This window comes from Lichenostomus cassidix, chromosome 14 (genome assembly GCF_008360975.1).
Source record: "Lichenostomus cassidix isolate B80296 chromosome 14, HeHo_3.0, whole genome shotgun sequence".
Classification (NCBI taxonomy): domain Eukaryota; kingdom Metazoa; phylum Chordata; class Aves; order Passeriformes; family Meliphagidae; genus Lichenostomus; species Lichenostomus cassidix.
Window position 1 is genome coordinate 1,451,103 of NC_139495.1, and position 26,398 is coordinate 1,477,500.

At 52.6% G+C, this 26,398-nt stretch overlaps 4 protein-coding genes across 12 annotated transcripts in view; 2 read left to right on the top strand and 2 right to left on the bottom strand.

Annotated features, from left to right (window-relative positions):
• Positions 1–925: 925 nt before the first annotated feature.
• On the bottom strand, positions 926–2,396 carry FAHD1 (FAH domain containing oxaloacetate decarboxylase 1). The gene has a single exon (XM_085074362.1). The coding sequence runs from the start codon at positions 2,318–2,320 to the stop codon at positions 1,649–1,651; it is 672 nt and encodes a 223-aa protein (XP_084930488.1). The 5' UTR covers positions 2,321–2,396; the 3' UTR covers positions 926–1,648.
• HAGH (hydroxyacylglutathione hydrolase) lies at positions 2,359–11,561 on the top strand. 6 transcript variants are annotated; one of them, XM_085074346.1, is made up of 10 exons: positions 2,391–2,488; positions 4,345–4,375; positions 5,582–5,763; positions 6,157–6,221; positions 7,052–7,169; positions 8,132–8,240; positions 9,077–9,180; positions 9,594–9,695; positions 9,972–10,051; positions 10,473–11,561. In XM_085074346.1, the coding sequence occupies exons 3-10, from the start codon at positions 5,659–5,661 to the stop codon at positions 10,570–10,572; spliced, it is 783 nt and encodes a 260-aa protein (XP_084930472.1). In that variant the 5' UTR covers positions 2,391–2,488; positions 4,345–4,375; positions 5,582–5,658; the 3' UTR covers positions 10,573–11,561. The 6 variants fall into 6 exon arrangements, with proteins under 6 accessions (XP_084930475.1, XP_084930472.1, XP_084930474.1 ...); XM_085074345.1 differs by having other exon boundaries at positions 2,480–2,599; XM_085074349.1 differs by lacking the exon at positions 4,345–4,375 and having other exon boundaries at positions 2,359–2,488.
• A 115-nt stretch (positions 11,562–11,676) lies between these two features.
• On the top strand, positions 11,677–17,294 carry LOC146430581 (hydroxyacylglutathione hydrolase-like protein). Of its 4 annotated transcripts, XM_085074361.1 has the most exons (8): positions 12,538–12,772; positions 13,594–13,658; positions 13,734–13,851; positions 14,240–14,348; positions 14,455–14,558; positions 14,674–14,775; positions 14,938–15,017; positions 15,272–17,294. In XM_085074361.1, the coding sequence occupies exons 1-8, from the start codon at positions 12,668–12,670 to the stop codon at positions 15,435–15,437; spliced, it is 849 nt and encodes a 282-aa protein (XP_084930487.1). In that variant the 5' UTR covers positions 12,538–12,667; the 3' UTR covers positions 15,438–17,294. The 4 variants fall into 4 exon arrangements, with proteins under 4 accessions (XP_084930486.1, XP_084930485.1, XP_084930484.1 ...); XM_085074360.1 differs by lacking the exon at positions 13,734–13,851 and having other exon boundaries at positions 11,677–12,772; positions 14,966–15,017; XM_085074358.1 differs by lacking the exon at positions 13,734–13,851 and having other exon boundaries at positions 11,924–12,772.
• A 601-nt stretch (positions 17,295–17,895) lies between these two features.
• Positions 17,896–26,398, bottom strand: part of CIAO3 (cytosolic iron-sulfur assembly component 3) — a 9,305-nt gene continuing 802 nt past the window's right edge. The window contains exons 2-11 of the mRNA XM_085074352.1: positions 25,554–25,649; positions 24,446–24,589; positions 24,082–24,214; positions 23,281–23,415; positions 22,869–22,987; positions 21,646–21,775; positions 21,340–21,412; positions 20,229–20,366; positions 19,116–19,273; positions 17,896–18,286 (exon numbers count right to left, since the gene is read on the bottom strand). Coding sequence (XP_084930478.1) covers positions 18,048–18,286; positions 19,116–19,273; positions 20,229–20,366; positions 21,340–21,412; positions 21,646–21,775; positions 22,869–22,987; positions 23,281–23,415; positions 24,082–24,214; positions 24,446–24,589; positions 25,554–25,649 — 1,365 coding nt within the window. The 3' untranslated portion in view covers positions 17,896–18,047. The remainder of the gene's footprint in view (positions 18,287–19,115; positions 19,274–20,228; positions 20,367–21,339; positions 21,413–21,645; positions 21,776–22,868; positions 22,988–23,280; positions 23,416–24,081; positions 24,215–24,445; positions 24,590–25,553; positions 25,650–26,398) is intronic.

A 26,398-nucleotide genomic window follows, 5' to 3' on the forward strand; every position in this document is an offset into this window, starting at 1 on the left:
CTTAAATCATCATGGAACAGAGGAAACAACCACAGAAACAGGAAATTCTGTCAAGCAATCCAAGACTGCATCCCTGACTGACATGGGTGGGAACAAAAGACCCCAAAAATGCTGTCAGTGTTGGGTCATGGCATCCCTCTTGTAGCAATAAACAAGCCAACATTTTCCAGCCATAACAATTCCCATTCTGAAGGAAATGTTTCCAAGAACTTAATCCCAACTCTGTCAATACCCAGGGCCGCAGACCAAACTGCAAATGATGCATTGCTGCTGTTGCCAGAGATGGGAATGTTTGACAGGCAAGAGCAAATGCAAACAGTACAGACACTTAATTCCATCCTTCCTCTTCCAGAATTGTTCATCCTAATGTCTATTTTAATTCTGCACCGTGTTCTGCTTTCTTCTCCCAGTGTGGTGTGCAGCACCCTGGATCATGCTGCTCTCACAGAGGTGCCTCTCTTTGGGAAACAGGAATTTTCTCTGTAAAACTTTTTAAAACCAAAGCTTTTCCTAGCAGTTATTAAGATCTGGCTCTGAGAAATGGAAGTGTTTAACTTTCATGCTTTGCATTTATGTAAAAAAAAAAAAACCAAACCCAAAACCCATCTGGTTTTGTTAGGAATGAGCCAGTTCTGTGCAACCTTTGAAAATGGGAAGTTTTGATGTTTGCATGGGGAGGATTTTTTAAATTATATTTTACAACTTAAGTCTGTTGCTCTGTTGAAAATTGAAAGAGAACTCGCTGTCATGCAAACTGGTGGGGAGTGTTGGATCAGCTGGAGTTGGGAATTGGGGAAAGTTACCCAGCGTGGCTTTTGGCAGCTGGAAACACTTAAAAACTCCAACTGCTGCACTGCATTGAGTAACAGCAATTGCTGCAGCTACATTTCTACTAAAAATGCATTGAAATCAGTCAAAAGACAAGTTTGGTGGTGATCTTCACCCATATGCTTCTTTATTTTTTATCTTTCTGCATTATTTCACTTTTAGAACATAGTTAAAGCTCAGTTTAGGAAAAAAACAATCTGCCAAACATCTGGCACACTTCCTGCTGCCTTCACCCCTTGGAGTGGGAGGAAAAGCCATCCTCATTTAATTTTTATGTTGGAAAAAAGCAGGGAAGAATCAAAAAACTAATCAAAAAATCAAACATCTTTCTCTTTTAGAGGAAACTCTTGGTGAAGCTGCAATTCTTGATTTATGGTTGCACATCTACACGTGGACCTTTGATTTTCCACAGCATGGTCAAGCTTTAGCTCCTACATCATCATTTAAATTTTTAATTGTTTGATTGATCATTTTTATTTTAAGACAATACATTGGCAAAGCTCAAAGCATGAGAAGAGAAGCACACACAGAATGATGACCAGCCCCAGTCCCTGGCACACTGTCTCCATCACCAGCTCCCAGGTATGGTTTTGGAATTACATTTTGGAATCTGGAGCTTCTGAGCTCCACCTGCTCCAGGCTGGGCTGGATTCCAGGTTTGCTGAAGCCTCCATGGACACGGGGCTGTGTCAGTCAGATGGATTTTGGGCTCATGGGTTCCATTCTTTGATGTGCAGCAGTCCATCGGGCACCTGGGGCCCTGGAAGTGTTTGTTTCCCAGATGTGCTCATGCCAGGCACTCTCCCAGCTGGCTCCATGCTTAGGATGGCCGTGTTTGCTGTGCCACCTTGAACTTCATGGACAGCACGTCCCTGATGCCAGCCTCGATCTCATCGTTGGCCTCCACGGCCCCAACTCCCTTGGGAGACCCCGTCAGAATCAAGTCCCCCTCTTCCAGGGTGAATATCTGGCTGATGTAGCTGATCAGGTAAGGGATGGAGAAGATCATGGAGGAGGTGTCACCCTCCTGCCTCAGTTTCCCGTTCACCTTGAGCCAAATCTGCAGCTTGTGGGGGTCTGGGATCTTCTCCTTGGGCACGAAGTCACTGACCGGGCAGGACGAGCCGAAGCCCTTGGCCAAGGTCCAGGGCAGTCCCTTCTTCTTGCACTCCTCCTGCGTGTCGCGGGCCGTCATGTCCAAGCACAGGGCATAGCCCGCCACGTGCTCCATGGCCACCTCCTGCCGCACGGCCCGGGCCCGCTTCCCGATGACCACCCCCAGCTCCACCTCGTGGTGCAGGTTGCGGCAGTAGTACGGCCGCACGATGGGCGATCCCTCCCGCACGTAGGCCGAGGAGGGCTTGAGGAAGAAGAGCGGCTCTGCGGGCAGCGCGCTGCCCATCTCCTTGGCGTGCTCGGCGTAGTTGCGCCCCACGCACACGATGTTCCTGCCCCACTCCCAGAAGCGCGACAGCGGCTTGGAGCTGGCCATGGCCGCGGGGCGCCTACTGCCCGCCCTTGCGGCGTCCTTGCCGTGCTCCTCCTCCGCGGGGTGAGCGGGCGGGCCGAGGGGCCGGGCGGGAGCAGCGCCGCCCCGCACACGCCGGGCCGGGCCGGGCCGTGCCGGCGCTGCCACCGCCTCCCGGGGCGGGCAGCCAAGGTAACCGGGCCGGGCCGGGCGGGGCGCGGCGCACGATGCTCCGCGGGGGCTGGCGGAGCCTCGGCACCGCCCTGGCAGCCGGGGCCGTTCTCGGGGCCGTTCTCCGAGCCGGTACGTGCGGCGGGTGCGCCCCGGCAGGGCCGCGGGGCCGGCGGAGCGGGGGGCGTGCGGAGCCCCGGGTGCCGCGGCTGCGCTGGGGCTCCCGGCTTGTGCCTCTGGGCTCCGGGCGTGCCAGGGCTTTGCGCGACTCACAGCCCAAGTAGGTCAGCACCTGCTCGGCTGCAGCCGGGCCGGCCCGGCCGGAGCTCATCGGGGAGGCCCCGCGGAGCTCCGCAGCACCGGCCGGAGCTCATCGGGGAGGCCCCGCGGAGCTCCGCAGCACCGGCCGGAGCTCATCGGGGAGGCCCCGCGGAGCTCCGCAGCGCCGGTCAGTGCTCGGGGAGGAGGGTGGCAGGCCGGGGCTGGCGCAGAGGGTGCGTTCGGCACAGGGTGACAGGTTGTACCGGTGATAGAAACCCCACACTGTCCGAGCTTTGCCTTTGCATTTCGGGCCTAAATCCTGGAAGCCTGTCCCAGCCTTAGAGCCGTGGCTTTCTGGGAAGTATTCCCAGGTGCTTCTGGCATGGCTCGGGTTTTAAGAGGTGGCTGTAAGGAGCGAGAATCCCTGGGGGTTATTTGCAGATAGACCCGAACACGCTGCTGCTGCTGCGTTGGGATGTCAGACCGAGCAAGTGGCAGCTCCCTGATCGCAGGGTGGGCGCTGCACCTTCCACGCTGCCGGCAGGGCAGCTTGAGTGGGACTGGGAGCTGCCCTGGGTTTCGACCAATTTCTTGCAGCCACAAACTTGCTGGGTATCCAAAAAATCCTTGCGTGCAGAGCGTGTAAAGAGTGAACACAGTTTTCTTGAGGCAGCACAGCGGCTGGGCGTGCAGTCATTTCTGAGTGACAGCCCTGCGTGAAACTGGAATTTTCCACTCTTTTATGTAATAAAAAGAGTAACCCCAAATGTTCTGGAGGAAGTGCTCCAAGCAGCCCCGTTCTGGGGGAACCTGCCTGCTGTCAGTCCCCAGCACGATGACATTAACACTTCCAGCTGCAAAGCCTTTCCTCTTGGCCTCTCCAGCTAGTGAACCACCCCAGGAAGCCCAAGTGGGTGATTCAGAGCCTGCTGGTGGCTGCTCTGCCCCTCCTCTGCTCCAGGCGTGAAGTCAGGAGGGACGTGGGACAAAGCTGAGCGAGAATGAAGTCCCTGGGCATTAGTTCTGGGGCAGATCTGTGTGTGTGACAGCGATGTGAGTTAGTGCTGGGCCAGGACAGGGGCTGAGCATCCCCTGGGGAGCTCCTTTGAGCTGGACGAGGTCTCAGCAGTGAGTGAGAGTTCCTTGCTCTGTTCCTGGTCTGGCTGAGGTGCAGCTGAGCTGCAGATGGCAACTTAACAGCGAGTGAGTTTCATTCTTGGTGGATGTTTTCTCATTCCTTTGTTGAAATTACATGTTTGAAAACATTTCCTTATGTGGTGCAGCTTGTTTGTTTGTTTGGTAAGAACTGGGAATTACACGTGCAAAGAGACTGTGGGATCCAGGCCAAGGTTAGAGATGGTTCATTTGAAGGAAGCATTTTAAGTATGTGAATAGTTCCTTTGATTTGAGAATAAGGTTGGGTTTTCTTTTGTTTGGTTGTATTTTTTTTTCCTAATTAGTGTCTGGCCTGCAAACAAACACCCTATATAGGTAACTCCTCTGACTGACAGCATCCAAAAGTTCTCCACGTTGGGAGCACTTGTTTTTTGGGATTTTTTTTTCCCTATCAAGGAATAGTAAGGGCTTTTTTGTATTGTTCTTTTTTTTTTTGAAAGGAGTCTTCTGCTCCAGAGGAACACTTGGCAGGTAGGGATGCTTCTCTCAGTACTGTGTGATGCCTGCACCATCAAATATCCTGTGCATGCCTGTTCCATTGTACCGTAGTTTTTTGAGCACCGTGTTTGATTTCACTGATTTCCCTTCCCTCATAAGCAGGGAGGTAGAGGGGAAGAAGCTCTGAGCAGGACAGTTGTGGCAGCAGGAGCAGCTCCATGGCCCCAGGCAGAGCTGCAGGTCTGGGGGTTCCTCCAGAGCTGCTCTTATCAGGGGTGGGCAGGCTGGGCAGAGTGGGGCAGGGAGATTGCCAGCACGGGGACTCCTCCCTGTGGCACATCAGTGGCTAAGCCGGGAGATCAGGAGGCTTCAGGAGAGTCAGTGGTGCAGAATGAAACAGTCTGGGGCTGTTCCAGCACCTCACAGGTGCTCAGCCAACAATCCCTGACCGGCAGGGTCTGGCACCTCTCCCTGGAAGGGGTTGAGCTCAGGTCTGAACTGCAGGGCCTTGTTGTCTTGGCTTCCCTTCCTTCAGTGTGTATGGCAGAGCCTCTCGGGGTTGGGTGTTTCTTTAGGAGCTGTGTACCCGTGCACTGGGCAGTGGAGCCCAGGTTATTTGCATCTGGAATTTGCTTGTTGGACCTGATTAAACATTGAACCAAAAGCAAACACGGAAGCACTGCTGTTGCATCAGGGTAGGCAAAGCAAGAGCCCTGTGTGTGCCTCTCAGCTGGCCAGGTAGGGAGCTTTCCTCCCTTGGAGAGCCTGGCTTCTCCCCATCTGCAGTGCAGGATGGTGTTTCCCCCAGTAACAAACTGGATATTTCTGTTGGAGCACTGTTTGTATTTTTGTATTTCTGTATTTCTCCTTTTTTTCCCCTCCTTCCTTTTAGGTTTTTTTCTTTGGCTGTAATGTGCCCTTTGTCCTTTTTTTTTTTTTTTTTTTTTTATTTTGGCAAAGTCACTGTCCCAGGCTGACCTTTGGCCAGTTGTTCACTGTCCCTTCTGCTTTCCTGCCCCTTGAAATCTCCTCTGTGATCCAAGTACAGAGCATGGAGAGCAAAGTGCCCTGTCCTTCTTGGGGCAGCCCTGGAGCCTTGAGGGGCACAAGGCTTTGTCCTGTTGTGGCTTTGCTCTTTTGTGTGAAGGAGGCAGCTTGGGCTGTCCTTCTGCCAGCTGGGGGACCTGCCATGCTCTGTCCCCTCCCAGGGCTGAGCTTTGGCTGTTTTGGGGTGCCCAGGTCCAGCACAGCTGCGAGCTAAGTTCCTGCACACCGAGCACGAGCTGAGGGAGCCCAGGACAGTCACACAGGCCGACATGAAGGTGGAAATCCTGCCAGCCCTCACTGACAACTACATGTACCTGCTCATCGACCAGGACACCAAGGAGGCTGCCATAGTGGACCCCGTGCAGCCCCAGAAGGTAACTCTCCCTTGGCTCTGGGATGGCATTCCAGGTGCTGCATCCAGGAGGGAATGAGTCACATGCTGATTTGGGTGTGAGGGAAAGGCAGGAATTACTGCCTGTGCACAGGGACAGCCAGGGCTCCCTGCAGGGGTTACTGTGTCCCTCACTCCCTCCAGGGGTTGCTGACCTGCTTTTGGGTTTTGGCCTTAATTTGCTGTCGGGTAGAAAGGAGGAAATGGGACTGAGGGCTGGCTGGATCAGAGATTTGGTGTCCTGCCCTGTAATTCCAACCTGGATAGGGATGAGCTCCCTGCAGGGCTGCTGGTGTGGCTCTCGTGTCCAGGTGACCCCTGGGTGCTGTCAGCTCGTTCCATGGGAGGTGTAACTCTCCTGTGTCCCATCCTGCAGGTTTTGGATGCAGTCAAGAAGCACGGCGTGAAGCTGACCACTGTCCTGACCACCCATCACCACTGGTAACTGCCCCTGTCCTGGATCCCAGTCACAAACAGCCAGGGGCTGCTGCTCTTCTGGATCAGGGTGATCTCTGAGCAGCAGCTGAGACGTGAGGAGAAGGATCAGGGCTCGTTCCTTTGGGCTTGTCCTGATCAGATGTATGGTGTAGACTGTGAGCTCTGTGTGTCAGTGCCTTTCACCCTTAAAATAGTGATTTTTCCAGCGAGGCAGTGCAATAACTGGGTGTGAAGGCAGCTATGGGAGGGAGCACATTGGTGCTGAGGTGCCAGGGCATGCCCGTGAGGTGTCTTGCAGTCAGCACTTGTGGGAGGATCACCCCAGGCGCAGATCAGCTCTGCCAGGGGTGTCAAATGAGAGTTTTGCTGTGCAGTGCTGACTCTGAGTAACCTCTCCTTGGGTCAGAGTGGAGCCATCTCTGTGCCTGGAGAGTGAAACAGTCAGCCCTGAGCTGGACAAACCAGCAGCACCAGTGAGTGCTGAGCTGTGGGATATCTGTGTTCCTGCTCTGTAGTGTTTTGTGGGGTGCTAGATTGCACATTTTCCACTTACCCATTCCTTCCCTGCCCCAGTTACTGGAGAGATTACTGTGAGCCCCTAAGGCTGCTGTTTGCCAACTGGGGATGAACTTGTCAGGGATTGTTCCCACTCTCACTGCTCTCATTACTGGAGAAATGATCTCCACTCGTGTTGACGTGACTTGGATATGAGGAGTGTTAGATCCTGGGAGAGGGCTGGATCAGAAATGATCACCTGGAGGTTACCACTGCACTCCCAATGACCATAAATTTTTGTTCATTCCTTCTCCAAATCCCTTTTTTTCTGCTTCCAGGGACCATGCTGGAGGCAACGAGAAGCTGGTGAAGATGGAGCCAGGGCTGCATGTGTATGGAGGGGACAGCAGGGTGGGAGCACTGACCCAGAAAGTGTCCCACCTGACAGCTCTCAAGGTAAAGGGAGGGACCTGCAGGGCTCTGGGCATCCCCTCTTTGTGTCACAGGTGTGTTCCCACCTGAGGTGGGCAGCTCTGGTACCTCTGAACACCCCTTGGAGGTGGTGAATGGTTTAAATGCAGCTTTCCCCTTTCCCAGCCCTGGGAACTGTGACCCCTCTGCCTTGCTTTGATCCTTGTGTGAGGCACATGCAGGGTGTCCCTGTGCTCCTGGCCACCTGCCTTAGCTGGGGGCTGAGAGCAGGTGTGTGACAGGGCAGGGACTGTGTGACAGGACAGGGATTGTGCTCTGCCAGGAGCACGGTGAGCACAGAGCAAATCCAAGTGTTCCTGTGGGAATGCCGGCTGGAGTGCGGGGTGAGGACACAGCAGGCCAGCAGTGCCAGCTGCCTGCTTGGCTTTCCCCTGGCTGGGAGCAGGCTGTTTGTTTACAGGAGAGCTGGCAGGTGACACAAACTGCTGTGGAAGGTGCAGGCAGGCGTGAATGGCACTGCTGGCCTCGAGTGCACCTTTGGAGGGGCAGCAAGCAGGAATACTGGGAAGGTGGGCAGATGAGGCTGTGTTTAATCCTTCCCTTCTCCTCAGTGCCATCCGCTTCTCCCCTTCAGCTTCATTTTTGTTTGGAGGTTTTTTCACACTTGATTAGCTTTGTTTAGGATTCTGTTTTTGCTCTGGATCTGTTGGCTCTTGCTGCCAACCAGGCTTTGAGTCCCTCTGCATGGACATGAAAGGATCTGGCAGTTCCCTTTGTCAGGACACCTGCTTGGAGGAAACAGCTCCCTTCCCAGCCCCTGCCATAGACCTCCCTCGCTGGGCTCTCCCAGGAGCAGAGCTGCTGCTTCCTGGCCAGACTGGGGCGAATTTAGGACCACTGGAGCACTGCAAGAGTTGCAATTCGTTTCTAACCATGCAATGCCAGCAAACAGCAGCTTCAGCTTTAGTGTTCTGCCTTCTTCCCAGGTGGGATCCCTAAGTGTGAAATGCCTCAGTACGCCGTGTCACACCTCTGGACACATCTGTTATTATGTGACTAAGCCAAATAGCTCCGAGCCACCTGCAGTTTTTACAGGTGAGGAGTTGGGAGGTTCCCTCGCAAAAATAGAGACTCCCCCTCTGCCTGGGTGCCTCTGACTCTGGATGTGCATCCATCCCCTCCTGCCAGGGCAGCTGCTCAACATCCACACCTTGTCCCTGCTTTCCATTTAGGAACTGTAGGTGGAACTGGGAAACCCCCCTGGGTTTGTAAAGCAGGGCTGGACACCCTGCAAGCACCATGGAGAGTGAGCCCTGGATGAGTCCTGCATCCAGCATTTTTTTCCTGGGGAAAAGAGCTGTTGGTTTCCTGTCTCAGACCAAACTAGCTGCTCCCAAACCCTGTTGTTTTTCCATATATCTGTGCTCGTGTCTGTAACAGCAGAGAGAGGAGAGAACAGGGCAGTCAGAGAGGGCTGGTGCTCCACTGCTGGTCTGGATCCTGGTTTGGAGAGTGGGATTCCCCTTCCCTGAGGCTGTGCCTCATCCCTGTGTTCTCCAGAGCTCCCACCAGCTCCTGCATGGAAGAGAAAGGCTTAAACAAGATTTCAGGGAGCACTGGGGAGAAAACAAGAGGTGACTCATCTTTGTTCAACTTCACAGCAAAGAACAAGTGTTCCTTGTCCCCTCTGGAAGGGACAGGAGGGGACAGGAGCTGCCCACAGCTAGGGAGGTGCTGGCAGGCTGTGCCTGGCCAGGCTCTGGAATTTCCTGCCTCAGGAACCACGTTTGCCACATGTTTGTGTGGCACTGAGTGGCACAGCCTGGCCGTCCCCATGCTCCTGCTGCTGTGGTGAGGAAGATGGCAGAAGTGAGGCCTCAGGCTGGGTGTGCAGAGCCTGGGGTGGCCCTGATGCCGTGTCACCCCTGCAGGTGACACCCTGTTCGTGGCTGGCTGTGGGAAGTTCTTCGAGGGCACCCCGGAGGAGATGTACAAGGCGCTGATCGAGATTTTGGGCAGCCTGGACCCCAAAACGGTACAAACCTCTCCTTTTGTGTGAGTGCCCCAAACCACCACACACATCAGAGAAACTCCCCGAGGGTGCTGTTGGTCAAAGAGAGACTCTCTCGTGTGTGGAATGAATGTTTACACTGGGAATTCTTTGATGCTGGATAGCTGCAGTCCTGGGGGAAGGAAATGCCTGCCCCAAATGTTTGTGCTTTGTGGGGAAAGAGCAGGGGCTGGTTATTAAAGGCTGCTGAGCTGGGCTGTGGGGCTCTTTCATCTGGTAAACTGGCAGCTTGTCCTGCCTGCTTAGTGCTGGCACTTGTGGAGGGTGTTGGGTTGATTTTGTTGTTCCTGCTGTGCCATAACAGAGCTGATGGCATCTGGCACTGCCCCTGGGTGCCTTTGGAGTCCCCCAATGTCACTGTCCCTTCCTCTTCCCAGAGAGTTTACTGTGGGCACGAGTACACCATCAACAACCTCAAGTTTGCTCGGCACGTGGAACCCAATAACACCAGTATCCAGGAAAAGCTGGCATGGGCCAAGGTGAGCTCTTCATCCTTTCCCTGGACTTGGTGCTTTCCTGGAGACAGAGCCTTGTTGAGGAGATGGAGGAGAGGAGAAAATGCTGGGGAGTAATAGAGGGAGTTAAGAGCCAGGAGCTGCAGGATGTTGTGTTCCAGGGGAACGGGGTTTGGCTGTGCCCAGAGAAGGCAGGTTGCTGTCTGGAGATGTTCTCTCTCTGGAAACTGCCTGCTCTGCACAGGGCATTCCTTGCTCCCCAGAATTCCTGGTGGAGCAGCACTGTTTCCCTCATTCCAGGCGCAGTACGACAGTGGAGAGCCCACCATCCCCTCCACCATCGCCGAGGAGTTCACCTACAACCCCTTCATGAGAGTGAGGTAGGGAGCTCTGAGGCTGGGGATGACCCCTGGGGGAAGGGTGAGGTGTCCAGAGAAGAGCTGTCAGTGAGAATTGCTCTCCTGCCTCCCTTACTGCTGTTTGGATGCCTCCCAGACTCTCCCTGGCTGTCCTGGCAGGAGCTTGCTGGGTTTGAGGGTTGTGCTGAGCACCTCTCCCTGACTCAGGAGACAACAGGCTTTGTTGTGTCCTGTTCCTTCATCCAGCCAGGTTTGGCCCAGCAGAAGATGCTGTTGGGACACAAAAGTGTTTGCAATTTCCTCCTGCCCCTGAGCCTCCAAACCAGGGCTGATGAGCTGCTGCCACAGCCCAGTCTTTGATCCTGAAGTGCAGCCTTGAAACCTGATCCTGGTGACTCCACAGCTGGGATTTCAGCCTGTCCCTGCTCTTCCCTCCTGGCAGGGAGAAGACAGTTCAGGAACATGCTGGGGAGACTGACCCCGTCCGGGCCATGGGGGCCATCAGGAAAGAGAAGGACAACTTCCGAGTCCCCAGGGACTGAGCACTGCCTGCATCACTTTAATGTCAGTTCAAGTGTCAGTTAGACCTTTCAGGTGTTTTAGGAGTCAAATCTTCTGTTGTGGTTGAGACAGTCTTATTTAGGTTTTTATTTTGTTTTAATTAAGGAAGAAAAAAAAGCACCTTGCCTTTGTTGAGATGTTCTACAGCATATTTATATTATGATGAAGAATATTTATCCTCCTCTTGCTGTCTCTCAAGCTGTCACGTGTCACCTGCAGATCATTGTGCAAGTGTTGGTGTGAGACTCGAGGTTGGGCTGGGAAGGATCAGAGCTGGAGGTTTAGGAAGAAGCTCCTGCTGTTTTTGTGGGAGCCTGATGTGGATGGTGAAGGTGGGACTGAGATGTTTCTTTCTGAAGCAGAGACCAAACGCAGGAGCTGAAGATTCCAACGTTTCTTCCATGCTGCTACTTCAACGTTCTGAGTGTCGCTTTGGCTCTGCTAACACCAGTTCCAGAGACAGAGCTGTTCTGCCAGTGCTGGTTCAGGGTGTAATTTGGGAGCTGCACAGGGTGGTCTGGCTCTGGGAATGGCTCGTGGGGCCATCCAGCTTCTCTCTTCTCCCTAGCATGGGCAGCAGGGACTTCCCCAGGCATTATTGCACTGCTTGCACCCTTTCAGTCCTGAGCCTGTTTGCATGAACCTGCTCCCTGCTCTTCCCTGTGCCCTGTGTGTGACCTGTGCCACCACCACAAACGGAGCAGGGATTGGTCTGGTGGCTCAGAATCCTGAGAAGCCACTCCTGGTGAGTGACTGTCCCCCTGAGCAGCGCTGAGCTGGGTACCAGGTGAGCAGGGGTGTGGGGTGGCACCGGGTCTTGTGTTGCTTTAAAGTGCTGAATTTTATGTAGTTCAGAAAGAAAAGCGGTACCTAAAGCTTTTCTGCCTCCTGGAACGCTGTGCTGCTACACCAGACTGTGACTGTACTGATGGCTGGGGCAGAGGGGAAATAAATAACGGCTGGAAACGGAGTGCTTTGGGACAATGGGCGTTCTTTAACTCACAGATTTATTAATTTATTGGTTTTGTGCTAGAGATTGAAGTCAACCAACTGGAAGTGTCTTTCTACCTGATCCTGGGGTGAGTGGGTGGCATTTTGGGGACCGCAGGGGCTTTAGCCAAGGTCTTGTGAGAGCTGTATTGTTGTGAAAGAAGAACAGAGCAGGTTCAGCCCTGGTGTGCTGCCTGTGAGCACCATTCCCTCCTCACCAGTGCCACCTGGGCTCCTCATGACAGGAAGGACATGGAGGGGCTGGAGCTGGGGAAGGGTCTGGAGCAGCAGGAGAGGCTGAGGGAGCTGGGAAAGGAGCTCAGCCTGGAGCAAAGGAGGCTCAGGGGGACCTTGTGGCTCTGCACAGCTGCTGACAGGAGGGGACAGCCGGGGAGTCAGGCTGTGCTCCAGGGAACAGGGACAGGAGGAGAGGGAACAGCCTCAGGCTGGGCCAGGGGAAGCTCAAGGTGGATATTGAGAACATTTCTTCCTGGAAAGGGCTGTCCAGCCCTGGCACAGCTGCTCAGGGCAGTGACGGAGTCCCTATCCCTGTGGGAATTTAAAACCTGTGTGGATGTGGCACTTGGGGACATGGTTCAGTAGTGGCTTTGGCAGTGCTGGGGGAACAGTTGGACTCTGTCTCAGAGAGCTTTTCCAACCTCAGCCATTTGGGGGCCACGACCGGCCTGCCGCAGGCCTGGTGTGTGCCTGGGAAAGGTGCCGGAGCTCAGCTCTGCTCCTCCCCCGTGCCTCTGGGGTAGAACCTGATTTGGGGGCTGTGTGGGGTGATCCCCCCTTCCCCCGGCCCGGGGGGTGTCACCATGTGCCACACGCCGTGTCCCCGTGTCCCTCGGAGCCGCAGGGCCCGGCAGGGCGCGGCCGGGGCTCTCCCCGCCTCACGCTGCGTGTCCCGCCCCGAGCCACGGGCGGGGCGACCGAGCCGAGCGGGCGGGGACAGCCGGGGGACAGCCCGGGGGTGGCGCTGGGGACATCGCGGGGTCCCGCAGCCTGCCGGGCTCGCTGCGCGGGGCCGGGGCCATCCCCTCCCCGCAGTGTCCCCGCCGTGTCCCCGCGGGCGGCGCGACCATGAAGGTGAAGGTGATCTCCGTGCTGGAGGACAACTACATGTACCTGGTCATCGAGGAGAGCACCCGCGACGCCGTGGCCGTGGACGCCGCGGTCCCCAAGAGGGTGAGCAGCGTCCCGGGTGGGCGGCGGGTCCCAGGGCGGGGTGTCCGTGTTCTGGAGCATCCCGCGGCAGGACAAACCCCTCCGTTTCCATTTCCAGCCCTCCATCCCGCAGGGAATGTGGGGTGCGGAGCTCTCTCCGCCGGCCGCGGGCTCTGCGGGATCCCGGCTGCCCTCAGCCGTTCTTTCCCTCAGCCGTTCCTTCCCTCAGCCCTTCCTTCCCTCAGCCCTCCCCGTGCCGCAGGCGGAGCCTCGCCGACCCCACAGCGAGCGGGAATAACCCCAAACATCCCTTCGGAGGGGTTCTGCCATGCCCGGCCCGTTTTGCAGCAGCCGGGGTGGCCGTGAGCCCCATGTCCCTCTGGTGTCCCCTGTGCCACCCCTCCGCGTGCAGACGCTGTCGCGGGTTTTAAGCGTTCGGTGCTGACTCTGACATTTCCTTCCTCTCGCAGTCGGAGGGTTTGTTGCTGGCCGTGAATGTTAAGTTGGCGTTCGGAGCCTCCTGGCAGCTGTGCCGGGTTTGCAGTTCCGTGTGGCCAGGGTGGGTGGCACGGCCACCATGTCCCTGCCGGGGCAGTGACCCTGTGCGTTGCTCTGTGCCTTCACTAAGAAAGCAAGGGCCATAAATGCCACCTTTCCCACGGAATCAGCATGTTCCCGTCCTTCTGCTCCACTCTGCACCACAGGGTCAGGCCCTTGTCCCAGCTTCACCCTGTGGCTCCTCAGGTTTGGGGGATTCCTCTGCCAGGTGCCCCACAGGACAGGCCTTGGCACGGCCACAGTGTGTGTGTCATCTCCTCACCGCTGCTCTGTGTCCCTTTCAGCTGCTGGAGATCATCAGGAAGGAGGACGTGGTGCTCAGGGCCATCCTCACCACCCACCACCACTGGTAGGTGTGACTGGCTCAGGGTGGCTGTGTCCCCACGGGGACAGTGCCCATTCCCAGTGACCCCTCTGCCCTCAGGGACCACGCCAAGGGCAACGAGGAGCTGGCCCAGCTCTTCCCTGGCCTGCAGGTGTTCGGCGCTGACGATCGCATCGGGGCTCTCACGCACAAGGTCACCCACGGCCAGGAGCTCACGGTGCGTGGCCTGAGGAGTGTGGGGATATTCTGGGCTCAGACACCACACTTGGGTCCCGCTTGGTGGGGTGGAGTGATGCTGTGGTCCCCAGTGGGGTTGGTGCTGCTGGGCCATGCTCAGCTCTTCATTCCCTGGGCTTCTTGCAGATGTGGCTCCATGGATTCTAGGCTGGGATGGAGGAGGAATTTCATCCCAATCCCAGTCTGTTTGGGGCTGTGCTGGAGGATCTCATCCTCTCCTGGGGCTGGGTTCCAAATGCCATCAGAGCAGACACCCCTGGACCCACCTAAACCCCCATCAGTACCTCTGTGACCCACTGGGCCCCAGGCAGGGTGTGGGGATGTCTGTTTGTCCCCCTCAGTGGGACCCTGACCCTCTCTCCCCCCAGTTTGGGGCCATCAGGGTGAGGTGCCTCTTCACCCCGTGCCACACCTCGGGCCACATGTGCTACTTCATGTGGGAGGACGATTCCCCGGATGCTCCAGCTCTTTTCTCAGGTATCCCTGTTCCCCACACTCAGGGCTCCTGGGGTGAGCCCAGCATCCCCCAGCACCCCAAATCCTGGCACTGGGGTCCCTCAGTGCCCAGCCCCCTTTCCCACAGGGGACACTCTGTTCGTGGGGGGCTGCGGGCAGTTCTTCGAGGGGACAGCTGAGCAGATGCACACCAACCTCACCCAAATCCTGGGGACTTTGCCCAAGGAGACGGTGAGTCCCTCAGCTCCCAGCCTGGGGAGGGGTCCTGGAGCCAGGAGGGGCTCGGCAGTGATCCTGGGGTCGGATCCAGCACTGGGAGTGGGTTTGATGCCAATGCCTCCTGCAGAAGGTTTTCTGTGGCCACGAGTGCACCGTCAGAAACCTCAAATTCGCCTTGAAAGTGGAGCCAGAGAATGAAGCGGTGAAGGAGAAGCTGGCGTGGGCCAAAGTAAGTGGCTGTGGCCTCTGTGCCGGGGTGGGGCTTGGGGGGTGCTGATGGCAGCGGGATTGGGGTGTGTGTGGGATGGCAGAGGGATTGGGATGGCTGAAGGATTGGGATGGCAGTGAGATTGGGATGCAGTGGGATTGGGATACCTCTGCTCCCTCGCAGCAGCGGGATGATGACGATGTGCCCACAGTTCCCTCCACGCTGCAGGAGGAGTTCCTGTACAACCCCTTCCTGCGGGTCACGTAAGCTCTGCTGGGGCCCTGCCCCAAAATCTGCTCCCCTTTCCCCTCCAGCATCATCCCTTTTCCCAATGGCTTCATGAACCAGTGGGAAATCCAAGCCCGGATTGGGGGAGGGTGCCTGGATTTGGGGTCACCCCAGAGCCCCCATGTGCCCCAGCAGGGCTCAGCACAGGATGGGACTCCCCTGCTGTCCATCCCAGCGGGTGGGGGTCCCAGCCTGTCCCCATGGGCACAGCAGGGCTGTCCCCTTGCAGGGAGGAGGCTGTGCAGAAGTTCACGGGCAGGACGGAGCCTGTGGAGGTGCTGAGGGCGCTGCGCTCCCAGAGGGACAACTTCAAGAAGCCCAAGGAGAGGCCCAACCCGCAGGCCATGCTGGCCTTTGACTGGGGGCTCTTCGGGCCCTTCCTGGAGAAGAAGTGACATCCCTGCTGTGCCAGGGCTCCCTCCTGGCTGTGCCTGGCTCGGATTCCCTCCCAGCTGGGCGCTGCTTTTTGTCTTTAACCTGCTCCTTTGAGGCTGCTCTGCTCTGCTCCCCCTCTGGCAGTGTCCAGCTCCCCAGGCCTGAGGAGCTCCCTGTGCAGCAGGAGCACCTGGACACCTCTGGTGAGCTCCCACTGGTGCTGGGATGCAGCTGCTGCCAGCAGAGGGTCAGGACATGGCTTGGAGGAGGGGACGCTCCCGATTTCGGGCTCAGTGCAGGAGCTGCAGCCATGGAAGGGAGCCAAGGAAGGGCAGGGAAAAGTGGGAATGCTCAGGGACTGCGGTGCTGTGCCCCGTGGAGCACCAGGCTCCTGTGCTCCTGCCAGCCCTGGGGCTGCATCCCATTCCCAGGGGGTTGTGTGATGTTCTCCATGGCTTTGGAGCTCCTGGAATTCCCCCTGGCCCTGCCTGTCCTGCTCCAGCCACCCTCAGGCCAGGCATGAGGTGTGGAGACTTGGATACCCACAGGAAGCTGGGCAGTGACTGGTGGCACTGGTGCCCATCTGACTCCAGCCCTGTGCTAACAAAACCCTCACCACAGCAGGGTTTGGGTGAGGTTTTCCCACTTTTTCCCCATTTTTCCAGTAGGTCACACAGGGATTTGTGTAGGGATTGTGACTCAGTCGCTGCCTTCAGGAGCCCTCAGAAGCCCTTGGACCATGTGGGGTGTCCAGGTGGAGCCCAGGACTCCCTGCCCCAACCCCTCTTTGGGAGGGATTTCCCAAGGTGGGACAGATTTTAGGCAGCAAACAACAAAGTGCTGCCAGGCATCCCTTGCTTTTTGCTTTCTCCAGGAAAAAAACTGGAAAACACTTGGTGCCAACTCCGTGGACATTGCCTTGTCTTCAAGAGCCAGAGACCAGCTGGGGCTCCCAGCCAGGCCTCTCCAGCCTTCACTCTGCAAAATCAGGGCTGTGTTTTATTTTTTTTTTAAGTCTGAGAAAGGTGCAGAGGTTTTTTTGCAGGTGAGGGGAGGCACTTTACAGCAGTCAAGTCATTCCCTTTTTTTTTTTTTTGTGGAGAAATTGAGGGTTTGATGGCAGCTCCCAGCACTGGAATGGAGTTGATTTCAGGGATTTTAATATGTGGACTGTGAACTTCTTTGTTGCCACTGGAGTCTGGTTTGGGGCTTTTCCCCTTGCTACAAACTGGAATGAGTTGGTGGTTTTTTTTTTCCTTTCATTAAGTCTGGATTTGCTCTCCTCCATGGAAGAGGAAGGATTTATCCAGCTGCAAAAACCATGGCCTGGATTCCTCAGTTTACATGACAAGCTGGAGTTGTGGATGTCACCTGGGTGTTCCTTTGGAATTTTATTTATCCTGGGAGCAATTCCAGCTGTTCCTGGTGCCAGGGCAGGAAGAGCCACCCAGAATGCCCCAAACAGGGATGGCCTGGGTGGCTGCAGTGACCTGTGTGTGCTGGTGACCTGGAGAAGGGACAAAATGTAAAGCCTTGATTATTTAATTTCCAGCTAATTTAGCTTAATTTATTGTGCATTTCTGGGCTGACGTGCATGTGCTCAGCAGACACTGTTCTCTGCACTGATCCACAGTCTCAGCATTCCAGCCTGCAGCCTCTCCCTGTCCAGGATATTTTCTGGTTTAGCCAAACTCTGGGTGTTAAAAATCCCTGCATGGAAAAGGGAATTCACTGGAAACACCAATTTTGCTCCTCAGGAGGGTGGGGAGGGAGGAGCAGGGGAAGATGGATGCCTTAGAACACTGTGAGTTCATTAATTATCAGCAACACCTGAAAAATGGAAAGCTTTTAATTAAAAACATGAAAACCATCATTAACACTGTGGATTCATTGGAATAAAGTGCTGAGGAGGCTTTGGGTCCTGCCAGCCTTAAGATCAGGAATTATGTTCTCATAATTTAAACATGTTATCCATTGGTAGCTGCCTGTTTTGTCTGGATTTGGGGATATTATCCCTCAGTAAGTGGCTGCTGAGGGTGGAGTAAATGTGACAATTCCATGACTCCCTACTGTGTATTTAGGAAGAAAAGAGAGAGATGTAATTGCCCTTGGTATAAATTATTATAATTAAGGAAAAGAAATCACAAGGTTTTCCTCCAGCCTTCACTCCAGCCCCAGGGCTGATCCCACCTCTCTGAGGGCACAGAACCTGCAAGCAGTGAAATGGAAGAACTCCAGGCCTAATGAGACCATTGGTGATGAAATGAGGATGTTCCAGCAGAGGCAGCCACAAACCTGGAGTGCTGTGACAATCCAGCGAGGCCTGGGTGAGGAACACCCTGGAGATGAGCTTCAAATCCTTGAGTTCCTCACTTCTGGCAGGAATTGTTCTGTTAGAGCAGTGCAGTCAATCCTTCCAGCCTGGGATGCATTTCTGCCTCCCTTGCTGTGTTTTCTGTCAGAGTTTGGGGTTTATTCCCCTCATTTCACCCTAAAGCTGAAGGATGAGCTGTGCCAGGCTGCACACACATTCCTGGAGGCAGGAATTGCACAGAGCTCCAGCTGTCCCTGGAGAATCTTCCCTGGGAGTTCAGAAGGCACTGAGTGTCTGGCTCTGGGCTGGGCAGCCTTCACCACTTGATGTTCAGTCCACTGCTCGCTTTCTCCACGGCGTGGTATTTGGTGTGCAGCACTTCCAGAACCTTCTCTGAGCTCCAGCCTCCCAGCCAGTGCTCATACAGCTCCCCCACAGCCTGGTTCTCCTCTGGAATCTCAGCCTTGAGGGATTCATACAACCTCTCCACTTGCTGCAGCTCCTCCTTGTGGGATTCCCCCTCCAGTTTGATCTGCCCTCCTCCGTTCAGGCAGCCTGAGGGAAGAAAGGGATGAAGAACTTCAGCTTCAGCAGGAAAAACATCCCAAAAAATGACAGTTGACTTGCTCTGCTCCTGCAACCAGCTGCAGGAATGAAAACACCTCAGGAATTGAGGTTCACTCCCAGTTATCTGCCAGGGCCACGGGGCAGGGAGATCCTGGGCTGGCTCCAGCTGGGAATGTGCCAGAGCTGCAGCTCTTATCTCGTGCCTCCAGAACCCAATCCAGGGCAATCCAGCCTTGGAGGCTCAGCTGAAGGGAAGGGAAAAGTGCCTGGGATGTGTTTTGGGAGCTGGGCTGAGCAGTGGGAGGTTCCCAGGGCAGTTTATGGGGCTGGGAGCTCTGTGGGTCCTTGGGAAGGAGCAGCTCCAGGAGTGGCCTCTCAGCACCAGCAGGCAGGACAAGGAAACAAAGTGGAAAATAAGATAAAAGAGGTAGGAAGTGACTTTCTCCATCAGCTACAGCAGCATTTTCTAGAAGTGTAATGGTCAGGTTTGGGCAATTTTAGGGGGAAAAGCCCCTCAGGCACCAAAGAGCTCAGCAAACCAGGACTCCCTCCTTAAAAGCAATTAATGAATTATGCAAATTTGGTATGATGGAATTTAGCTTCAGTTCCTTAAATCCTACAGAATTGCTGGCTCAGAGGTAGGAAAATCCACACACAGCTCTGGGCCTGGCATGCTGTGATGCTGTGGCTGTCACACCCCAAGAGCTCTCAGCTTTGCCACCACACTCAGGGTGTGAGAAATCCCCATTTTTCCTGCACTGAAGCTGAATTCCCTGGAGCTCCTCCAGGCCTGGATGTGCACCCTGAGCAGCCTCACCTGAAGGACAAGCCATGACCTCCACGTAGTGATAGGGGCACTTCCCTCTCTTCAGCTTCTGCACCAGGTTCTGGATGTTCCTAAATCCATAGGCCAAGGCAAACTGGAGCAGCACCACTCCATCCCTCTCTAGGGTGACCTCCTGGAAGTCCTTGTTCCTGAGGAAGCAGAGCAGAGAAAATGTCTTCTCCAAATGGATTTCTATTTTAAACTTCAAAGTGTGCTACAGCCCAGTTGTTTGTGACTCTCATTTCAAGAGCTGTCCTAGTTCTGTGCCATCCAAAGGAAATGGGAAGGAATTCCTTCTAGAGCCTTCTCCAGGATTTTTGGAGCCACCTATGCTAAATCCTTAAAAGCTCAGTAAATGGAGCTTTTCCCTGGGACAGACCTGAGTTGCTTCAGCCAACATGAATGACACCCTTGAGGGGATTTTTAACTTCCACTGGATCATAAAACATGAGAACAAACCCTGATTGAAGAATTCCAGGTATTAGTGGGAATGTCTGTTCCTGATGAAAAAGTCAGTAATTTGATTTTTATCAAGTATTTTATATCATGACTGGTTTTTTTCTGCTTCCTTGACCAGGGAATCCTGATAAATGTTGCTCGTTATGGATATAATTAATCCCAAAGAATACAGTAAATTATAACTGGGAAGCCAGAAGGAACCTCAGGTGGATGAGCCTCAATGCACAAACTCAGGTGATTTATTTTTTATTTCACTATAGTTAAACCAGAGCCCCAAAATCTTCCCACAAGGTTTCCTCTTCTGGGATCAATAATTAGTGACAAATCTACTTTATTTGATCCAAGGTGAGGAATCCCAGCTCCACGAGAGCTTCTCAATAATTCCAAAAATTGTAACTTGATAGTGGGAAAACCCATCAGGCCAAACTCCAGTGGGTGGGTGGGGAAGGGGCTGGAATTCTCCTTGGGAAAGGCTGTGTGGAATTGGCTGATTTATTGCTCAGCACCTGGGGGAGGGAGAAGCCAATTCTCAGGCCTGGCAGTGAAATGCTGAACATTGCAAAGAAAGTTTCATCCTCTCACCAACATAACAGCAAGCAGAGAATTCCAGGAAATTTGTTTTCTGTAGGATTTAGACATGCTTACTTGAGAGGTTTGTACTGGATGGTGTCCACATGGATGCCAAAGAGCTCCTTGGCTGCATGCCTGTAAATGTGCTCCAGGTATCCCCCTGAGCCTCCTCCAGGGTGGGTGCTGAGCTCCTCTGCTGCAGCACTGCTGAGCCTGCCAGGGGAGAGAGAGCAGCTTGAGGGGGAATTTGGGATCCAACAAAGCTCCAGGGGCTGCAGGACAATGGAAGCAGCCAAGCTACAGCTTTTCCCGTTCTCCTGGGAACTATTTCTAGCTCCAGAGCCAGACAGGTTTAACCTCCTGGTGCCCAGGGGGAGTTGTGTCACCTTCCACAGGGTGCCCAGAGAAGCTGTGGATGTCCCTGGATCCCTGGAAGTGTCCCCAGCCAGGTTGGACAAGGCTTGGAGCAACCTGGGATAGTGGAAGGTGTTGGGGTTGGAGCTGGATGATTTGAAGGTCCTTCCCACCCAACCATTCCAGGATTCCATGATTCCCTAGTTAATCATCCTGGATAACTCAGAGAGGTTCATGATGTGCCAGGAGCTCTGGAGATGTTCCTCTGGGTGCTCAGTGCAGAACCAGCCCTGATGTCCCCTCAGCCCTCAAAATGGGATTGCATGTTTCCCCATCACCCCAATCTGTGCAGCTGTCCCTGCTCCAGATGTTCCTTTTCAGTGAAACAACCCCAGTCTCATCTGGTTTGCACATGACTTAAATGTCACTTTTTACAAACAGTCTTTCAGAGATTAACCGAGTGACCTAAATATTTGTTACTTCTGCTTTCATTCTGGGATCTTTACAGTAGCTCTGATAATGAGGAGCAGGGACAGCACAGCCTTTCCTTTAGCTTCAGGAAAATTTTATCACTGGGATAGATTCTTGCTCTTCCCAAAGCCTGCAGCTGGTTTTTGTGGGATTAAAGGAGCTGGAGTAAGTCACTGTCCAGTAGAAATTCACCATATTCTGTACATTAAATATTTAAACTCCCAATCGTATTGCTTCAAGTGACACAAGAAACCAAACCAAGTCCAAACTCACTTGTGTAGAACAGCAGGAAAAGGGAAATTCTGAACTCTCTACATCCTGGAGGAAAGAGAACATGGTTGAAATGGGATTTTGTTCTTACATGGTATCCAGGGGAGCAGGATCTACATCTGACAGGGACACTCCTTCTTGTTCCAACAACTTTAGCACTTCTCCTAGAGCAGAGCCAGGCAGAGAGAGTTCTTATTTTTGGGATACAGGAAAACAAACCCCACAGAGCAATCCCTAAACTGCATCTGCATTTTACCAGGGCGTGATTTGCACTATTAAAATTTAAACACATATCAATATACAACCTCTGTCAGAGACAAAGGGTTATTAAAGCTAAGGAACACTTTGAGGCTCCTAGAATTTACTGGAATTGGGAATCTCCTGTGGCTCTGCTTACCTGTGGTGATGACACAATCCACATCCCTGGTTTGGTATTCCTGGTTGAAAAAGTCTGGCCTGGAGGCCTCCAGCTTTTTGTCATAACAGGGCATCACTGTGACGTGGTAGATCCTGTCAGGGGAGAGGTGCTGCAAGAAAGACAGAATCCTTTTGGAGGGAGGTGCATTCCAGGAGCTAAGGAGAGTGGTGAAAATAATGCCACAGTGCCCCTGGAATAATCCCTGCTATCACTGAATATTTATATATATTTATACATTTATACAGAAATTATTTCTCTCCTAAAAAGCAATTTCAGCTGCAGTCAGTGCCAGCAGTTATGGTCCTTTACAGGTTTCATGGAATTCTGGAATCCCACCTCTGGCAGTGGGAAGCCATTCCCCTTGTCCTGGCACTCCATCCCTTGGAAATTCTCTCTTCCCATCTTTCCTGAGGCTCCCTTCACCTCCCCCACTCTGCTGCAATGATCCAAGGTCAGGCACAGAAGTCAATCCCTAATTAAGCCATTAGGGAATAAACTTCCTCCTAAAGCTGAGCCCTTGATCAGCAACCAGGACGTGATCTGGAGTCCCACAAAAACCCTGGGATCATCCAAGAAATAAACACAGGCTGAGGAAACACATCACTGACTCCAGGCCATTGTTTCAGTCTCTTGTGCCAAATATTCCCAGAAGCTGCCAAACTTTGTCCCAAATCTGCAGCTGTCAGCATCTGCCTCATGCAAGTGTCAAAGCATTGCTCATTAAATCCCACAAGAAATCAGACTGGGTGCTGGAGCTCCTTCCTGGCCAAATCCAGCCTGTGGATATGCAGCTCCCAGCTGGAAAGGTTCCAAAGGCTCCAGACCAGGGACAGAAAGAGAACATCAAGATGGAATGAGGGATGATTTTTAGACAAGCCACGATCTGCACGTAAGCACTGACTGCGGCCTGGGCTTGGGCTCAGTTATTTGAAATGATTCCCCAAATTTAAACAACAGCAGCACAATGACATTGATAAAGAAGTTTCCCCAGCTTTCCCAAATCATTCAGAGGTTTTAATTAGCTCATGCTTAGTGTTATGCCCTCATTACTAGTCATTAGCTAAAACAGAAGTGAGGAAGATTTGCTGCCTTCTGCATATTGACCCTCAACATGTGTAACACATAGCAAAAATACAAAATACCAGCCTGAAGTGTCCAATTGGAGGAGTTTTTCAGGAAGAAGAGCATTTTTAGCCCTTTACCTGCTGCTCTGCAAAGTAGCCTTTGACCAAGGAGCCCATGACCTGCTGGGGAGATTTGGTGGTGCTGATGTAGGGAATGATGAAGCTGCCGTGGGTTTTCTCTGCATAGCAGATCCAACCTGGAAGGAACATAATCAGCAAAATGAATTCAAAAATAAGAAACAGGCCTTTACTCTGCCCATTCTCCCCCAAAACCCAGGTTTAGTGCTCATTAATAACCATTTTCAGCCTCAGTTCAGCACAAAAAGCAAAAGAAGTGTAACACCAGCTTCATTTCAGAAATGTATCACCACTGCTTTACCACCAAGATCTCTGTGCTGTGAAGAGAATAATCCTTCAGGTAAAAATATCCAATTCCACTTTTCTGACCAGCTGTTAGATTTTTTTATTCCAGTTCTAACTGAACCCATACCTGGGCAGGCAGAAGCCAGCATTGGCAGAGCCTTTTTGTCCTCTGCTTGTTTCTGGAAACGTTTCACAAACTCTCGCTGGCTCTCCAGCAGGCTGAAGTTTCTGGAGAAAGTTGTGTCAAACACGTAGTGCACACCTAGGCAGGACAGCAGCTGGGTCAAAATCCATGGGATGCAGGAAAATACAACAAAAAAATCTTCCACTTCAACCAGAGTCAAACTTAGTTACCAAACCCTGGAGCTGAGAGGGAACCTTTTTCAGCACAGTAGGAGCAGCAAGAGTGACAGGAGAGGTGCAAATCTAAAATTTAAAGTTCCTTGAAATGGTTCTGCACAGGTTTTATAGAAACACTATATATACCATTTATACCATAAATATATACTATTTATACCATTTATAGCATGGTTAGGGTTGGAAGAGACCTTAAAGATCATCCAGTTCCATGGGCAGGGACACCTTCCACCATCCCAGGCTGCTCCAAGCTCTGTCCAACCTGGTCTTGGACACTTGCAGGGATCCAGGGGCACCACAGCTGCTCTGGGCATTTGTGCAAAGACCTCTTTACCCTCACAGGGAGGCATTCCTTCCCAAAATCCCACCCTCTAGCAGTTTAAATCCATTTCCTTATCCTGTCACTGCCTGTCCTTATAAAAAATCCCTCTCCCTCCTTTTCCTGAGCTTTCCTTCCCTCACTCCAAGTTCATTACACGACTGACATTGTGCAGAGTTTGCCATCCCCGTGGGGGTTAAATCCCATCAACACCCAGCCCAGAGTCCCCTCAGAGCACAATGCCACACTTGCCTAAACTCTTCAGGAACGTGGTCAACTTCTTTGCTGTCTCCAGCACCCCCATTTTGCACCTTGCAGCCAGGGAGGCTCTGGACTGGGGAGAAACAGAAACCACCACCAGTTTCTGCTCGTTGGCAGCAGCAGCCTGGGATAAAAATCAAACCAACCCCACGTTAGCATGGCACAGAACTGTCAGCATCACCAAACCCCCCAGATCAACTCTGCAGCCAGCAATTCACATTCAGCCCTCCCAAACTTTTTTAAAAAACGAGGCAAAAACCACGACAGCGCGGCGAGAACAGCCTGAGACCCTTCAGGGCTCTGAGATTCCCTTTCCAGGAGGATTTTCCCCTTTCTGGAGGTGACTGAGACTCACCTTGTTGAGAGCCAGCACCTTGCAGAGCTCCTCGTGGCTCTGCTGGCTGATGAGAACGCTCTCAGCCGAGGTGATGCAGCCACTGCAGGCCAGGCAGTCATTCAGGCTGATTTTAGCCTTTTCCAGCTTCTGTGCTTCCCCATCCTACACAGAAACACAGCAGGAGCAGTTCTGAGCTCAGCACAGAAATAGGAACTAGCAGTTTCCCCATTTTTGCTACAAATAATAATGAGGATGTTGCTCTTTTTATGCCCTTGGTTTATCACTTACAAAAAATCTTTATTTTTAGTAAGATGGGGACAAATCCACCTGAAATTTGCTGCTTTGATTATTTGGCACAGAGATGGGAATTTGCTGAGGAATTTCATCCCAGACCAAGTTCATCCCAGACAGTGGAAGGGAATATTTTTCCTTATATCTGCCCTGAATAAATCAGTTTTTCCAAGAGATTCTCCTCTCATCATCACTCCTCAATAAAGCCAGGAACAGACTAGGAAATGAGGTACTATTAAAATTTTAAAATAAGAAATCAGACTCCTTTGGAAGTACTGTATCCATTTTTTTTTTTAAGTCAAAATCTGCCTAAAGTTCAAAGTTCCATTCCTAGAGGAATTCCCAGCTTGGTTAACTGAGCAATGCCAACTTTTTTTTGGTGAAAACAGGAAAATCTCAGGCTGAATTTTGGAAGCAGGAGGTTTATGAGTTCTGCAAGCTTTTAAAGAAATAGTTTGAGATATTATTAAAATAATCACAGCAAGATTTATTAAAAATATCTTGATTAAATCTCTCTGTGAGTGAGCACAAAAGACATTGTCAAAACCAACCTGGAGTTGCCAATCCTTAAATATTGATAAGATAAATTAACTTTTCAGCTTATCTGCTCTTATACTGAAATCCATCACTAATTAATGTCAGCGATTCAGAGCATGAAAGTGGCACAAAATTGGAATTACTGCTTATAAATTAAAAAGAAAAAAATACCAGAATGCTGACAGCAGCACCTGGGTTCTCTCTGAGGCATTAAATGGATGTAGATTATTCAAACACTTAAAATAAACTCATTTTTCCTAGGTTTTTCACACCCCCTTGAACAAAAAACGCCACATACCTGATTGACCTGGAAATAGCTTCCATCAGCTTCGATTTTGATCTTTGCTGCTGCTTTCCCAGGCTTTTTGTCCACTTTCACAGGCTTGATGCATTCCTGAAAAGAGCAACAAGAGCCTGAGAGTGAGGAGCTGAGCAAGAAGAGAAATAAAACCGAGAGAAGAGAAACCAAATGACCAAACACCAGTTCTGGAGTGACTCTGGTTCCTCCCCCTTAAAACAGGCTGGATTTTCTTACACTTTCTTCTAGCATTATGAGGAAAATCTCCAAGCAAAGCCTTCTCACCCCTTTTTTACAGAAAGAACACTTTTCCAGCATCATCCCCAAACCAGAGGACAATTCTGCTGCTCTTTCTGAAGAGCTCTGCTTTTGGAGCACTGACAGAACACAGCCTGGCCAGCTCCTTCCTCCTCCCCAAAATCTGGGAGCAATCCTGGCTGCAGATCCCAGCCGGGGAGGGGAGGGCAGTGCTCAGCGTGTGCCACTGAGGTTGGATTTGGGGACAAAAGGCTCTCTGAGGAGCTCAGCTGGGCTGCTGCCACTCTGCTCTGCTGTCCCAGCACAAGTCCCAAGGGTTTCCCTGCATTTTCTGCAGGTTTTTTATGTGACTCTTCGTCCTACTTCTCCTTTGCCTTTCACCATCCTCCCTCTGCCAGCTTCAGGTTTTCCCCCTAAATTAATCCATTTTAGCTACATTTCAGAGCCTTGCAGGTACAACTCATTTTAATTCTTCACCTTAATGTGCATTATTTCACTTTATTCCCATTAGGATGGGAATTCAGAGCCTTGCAGGTACAACTCATTTTGATTCTTCACTTTCATGTGCATTATTTCGCTTTATTCCC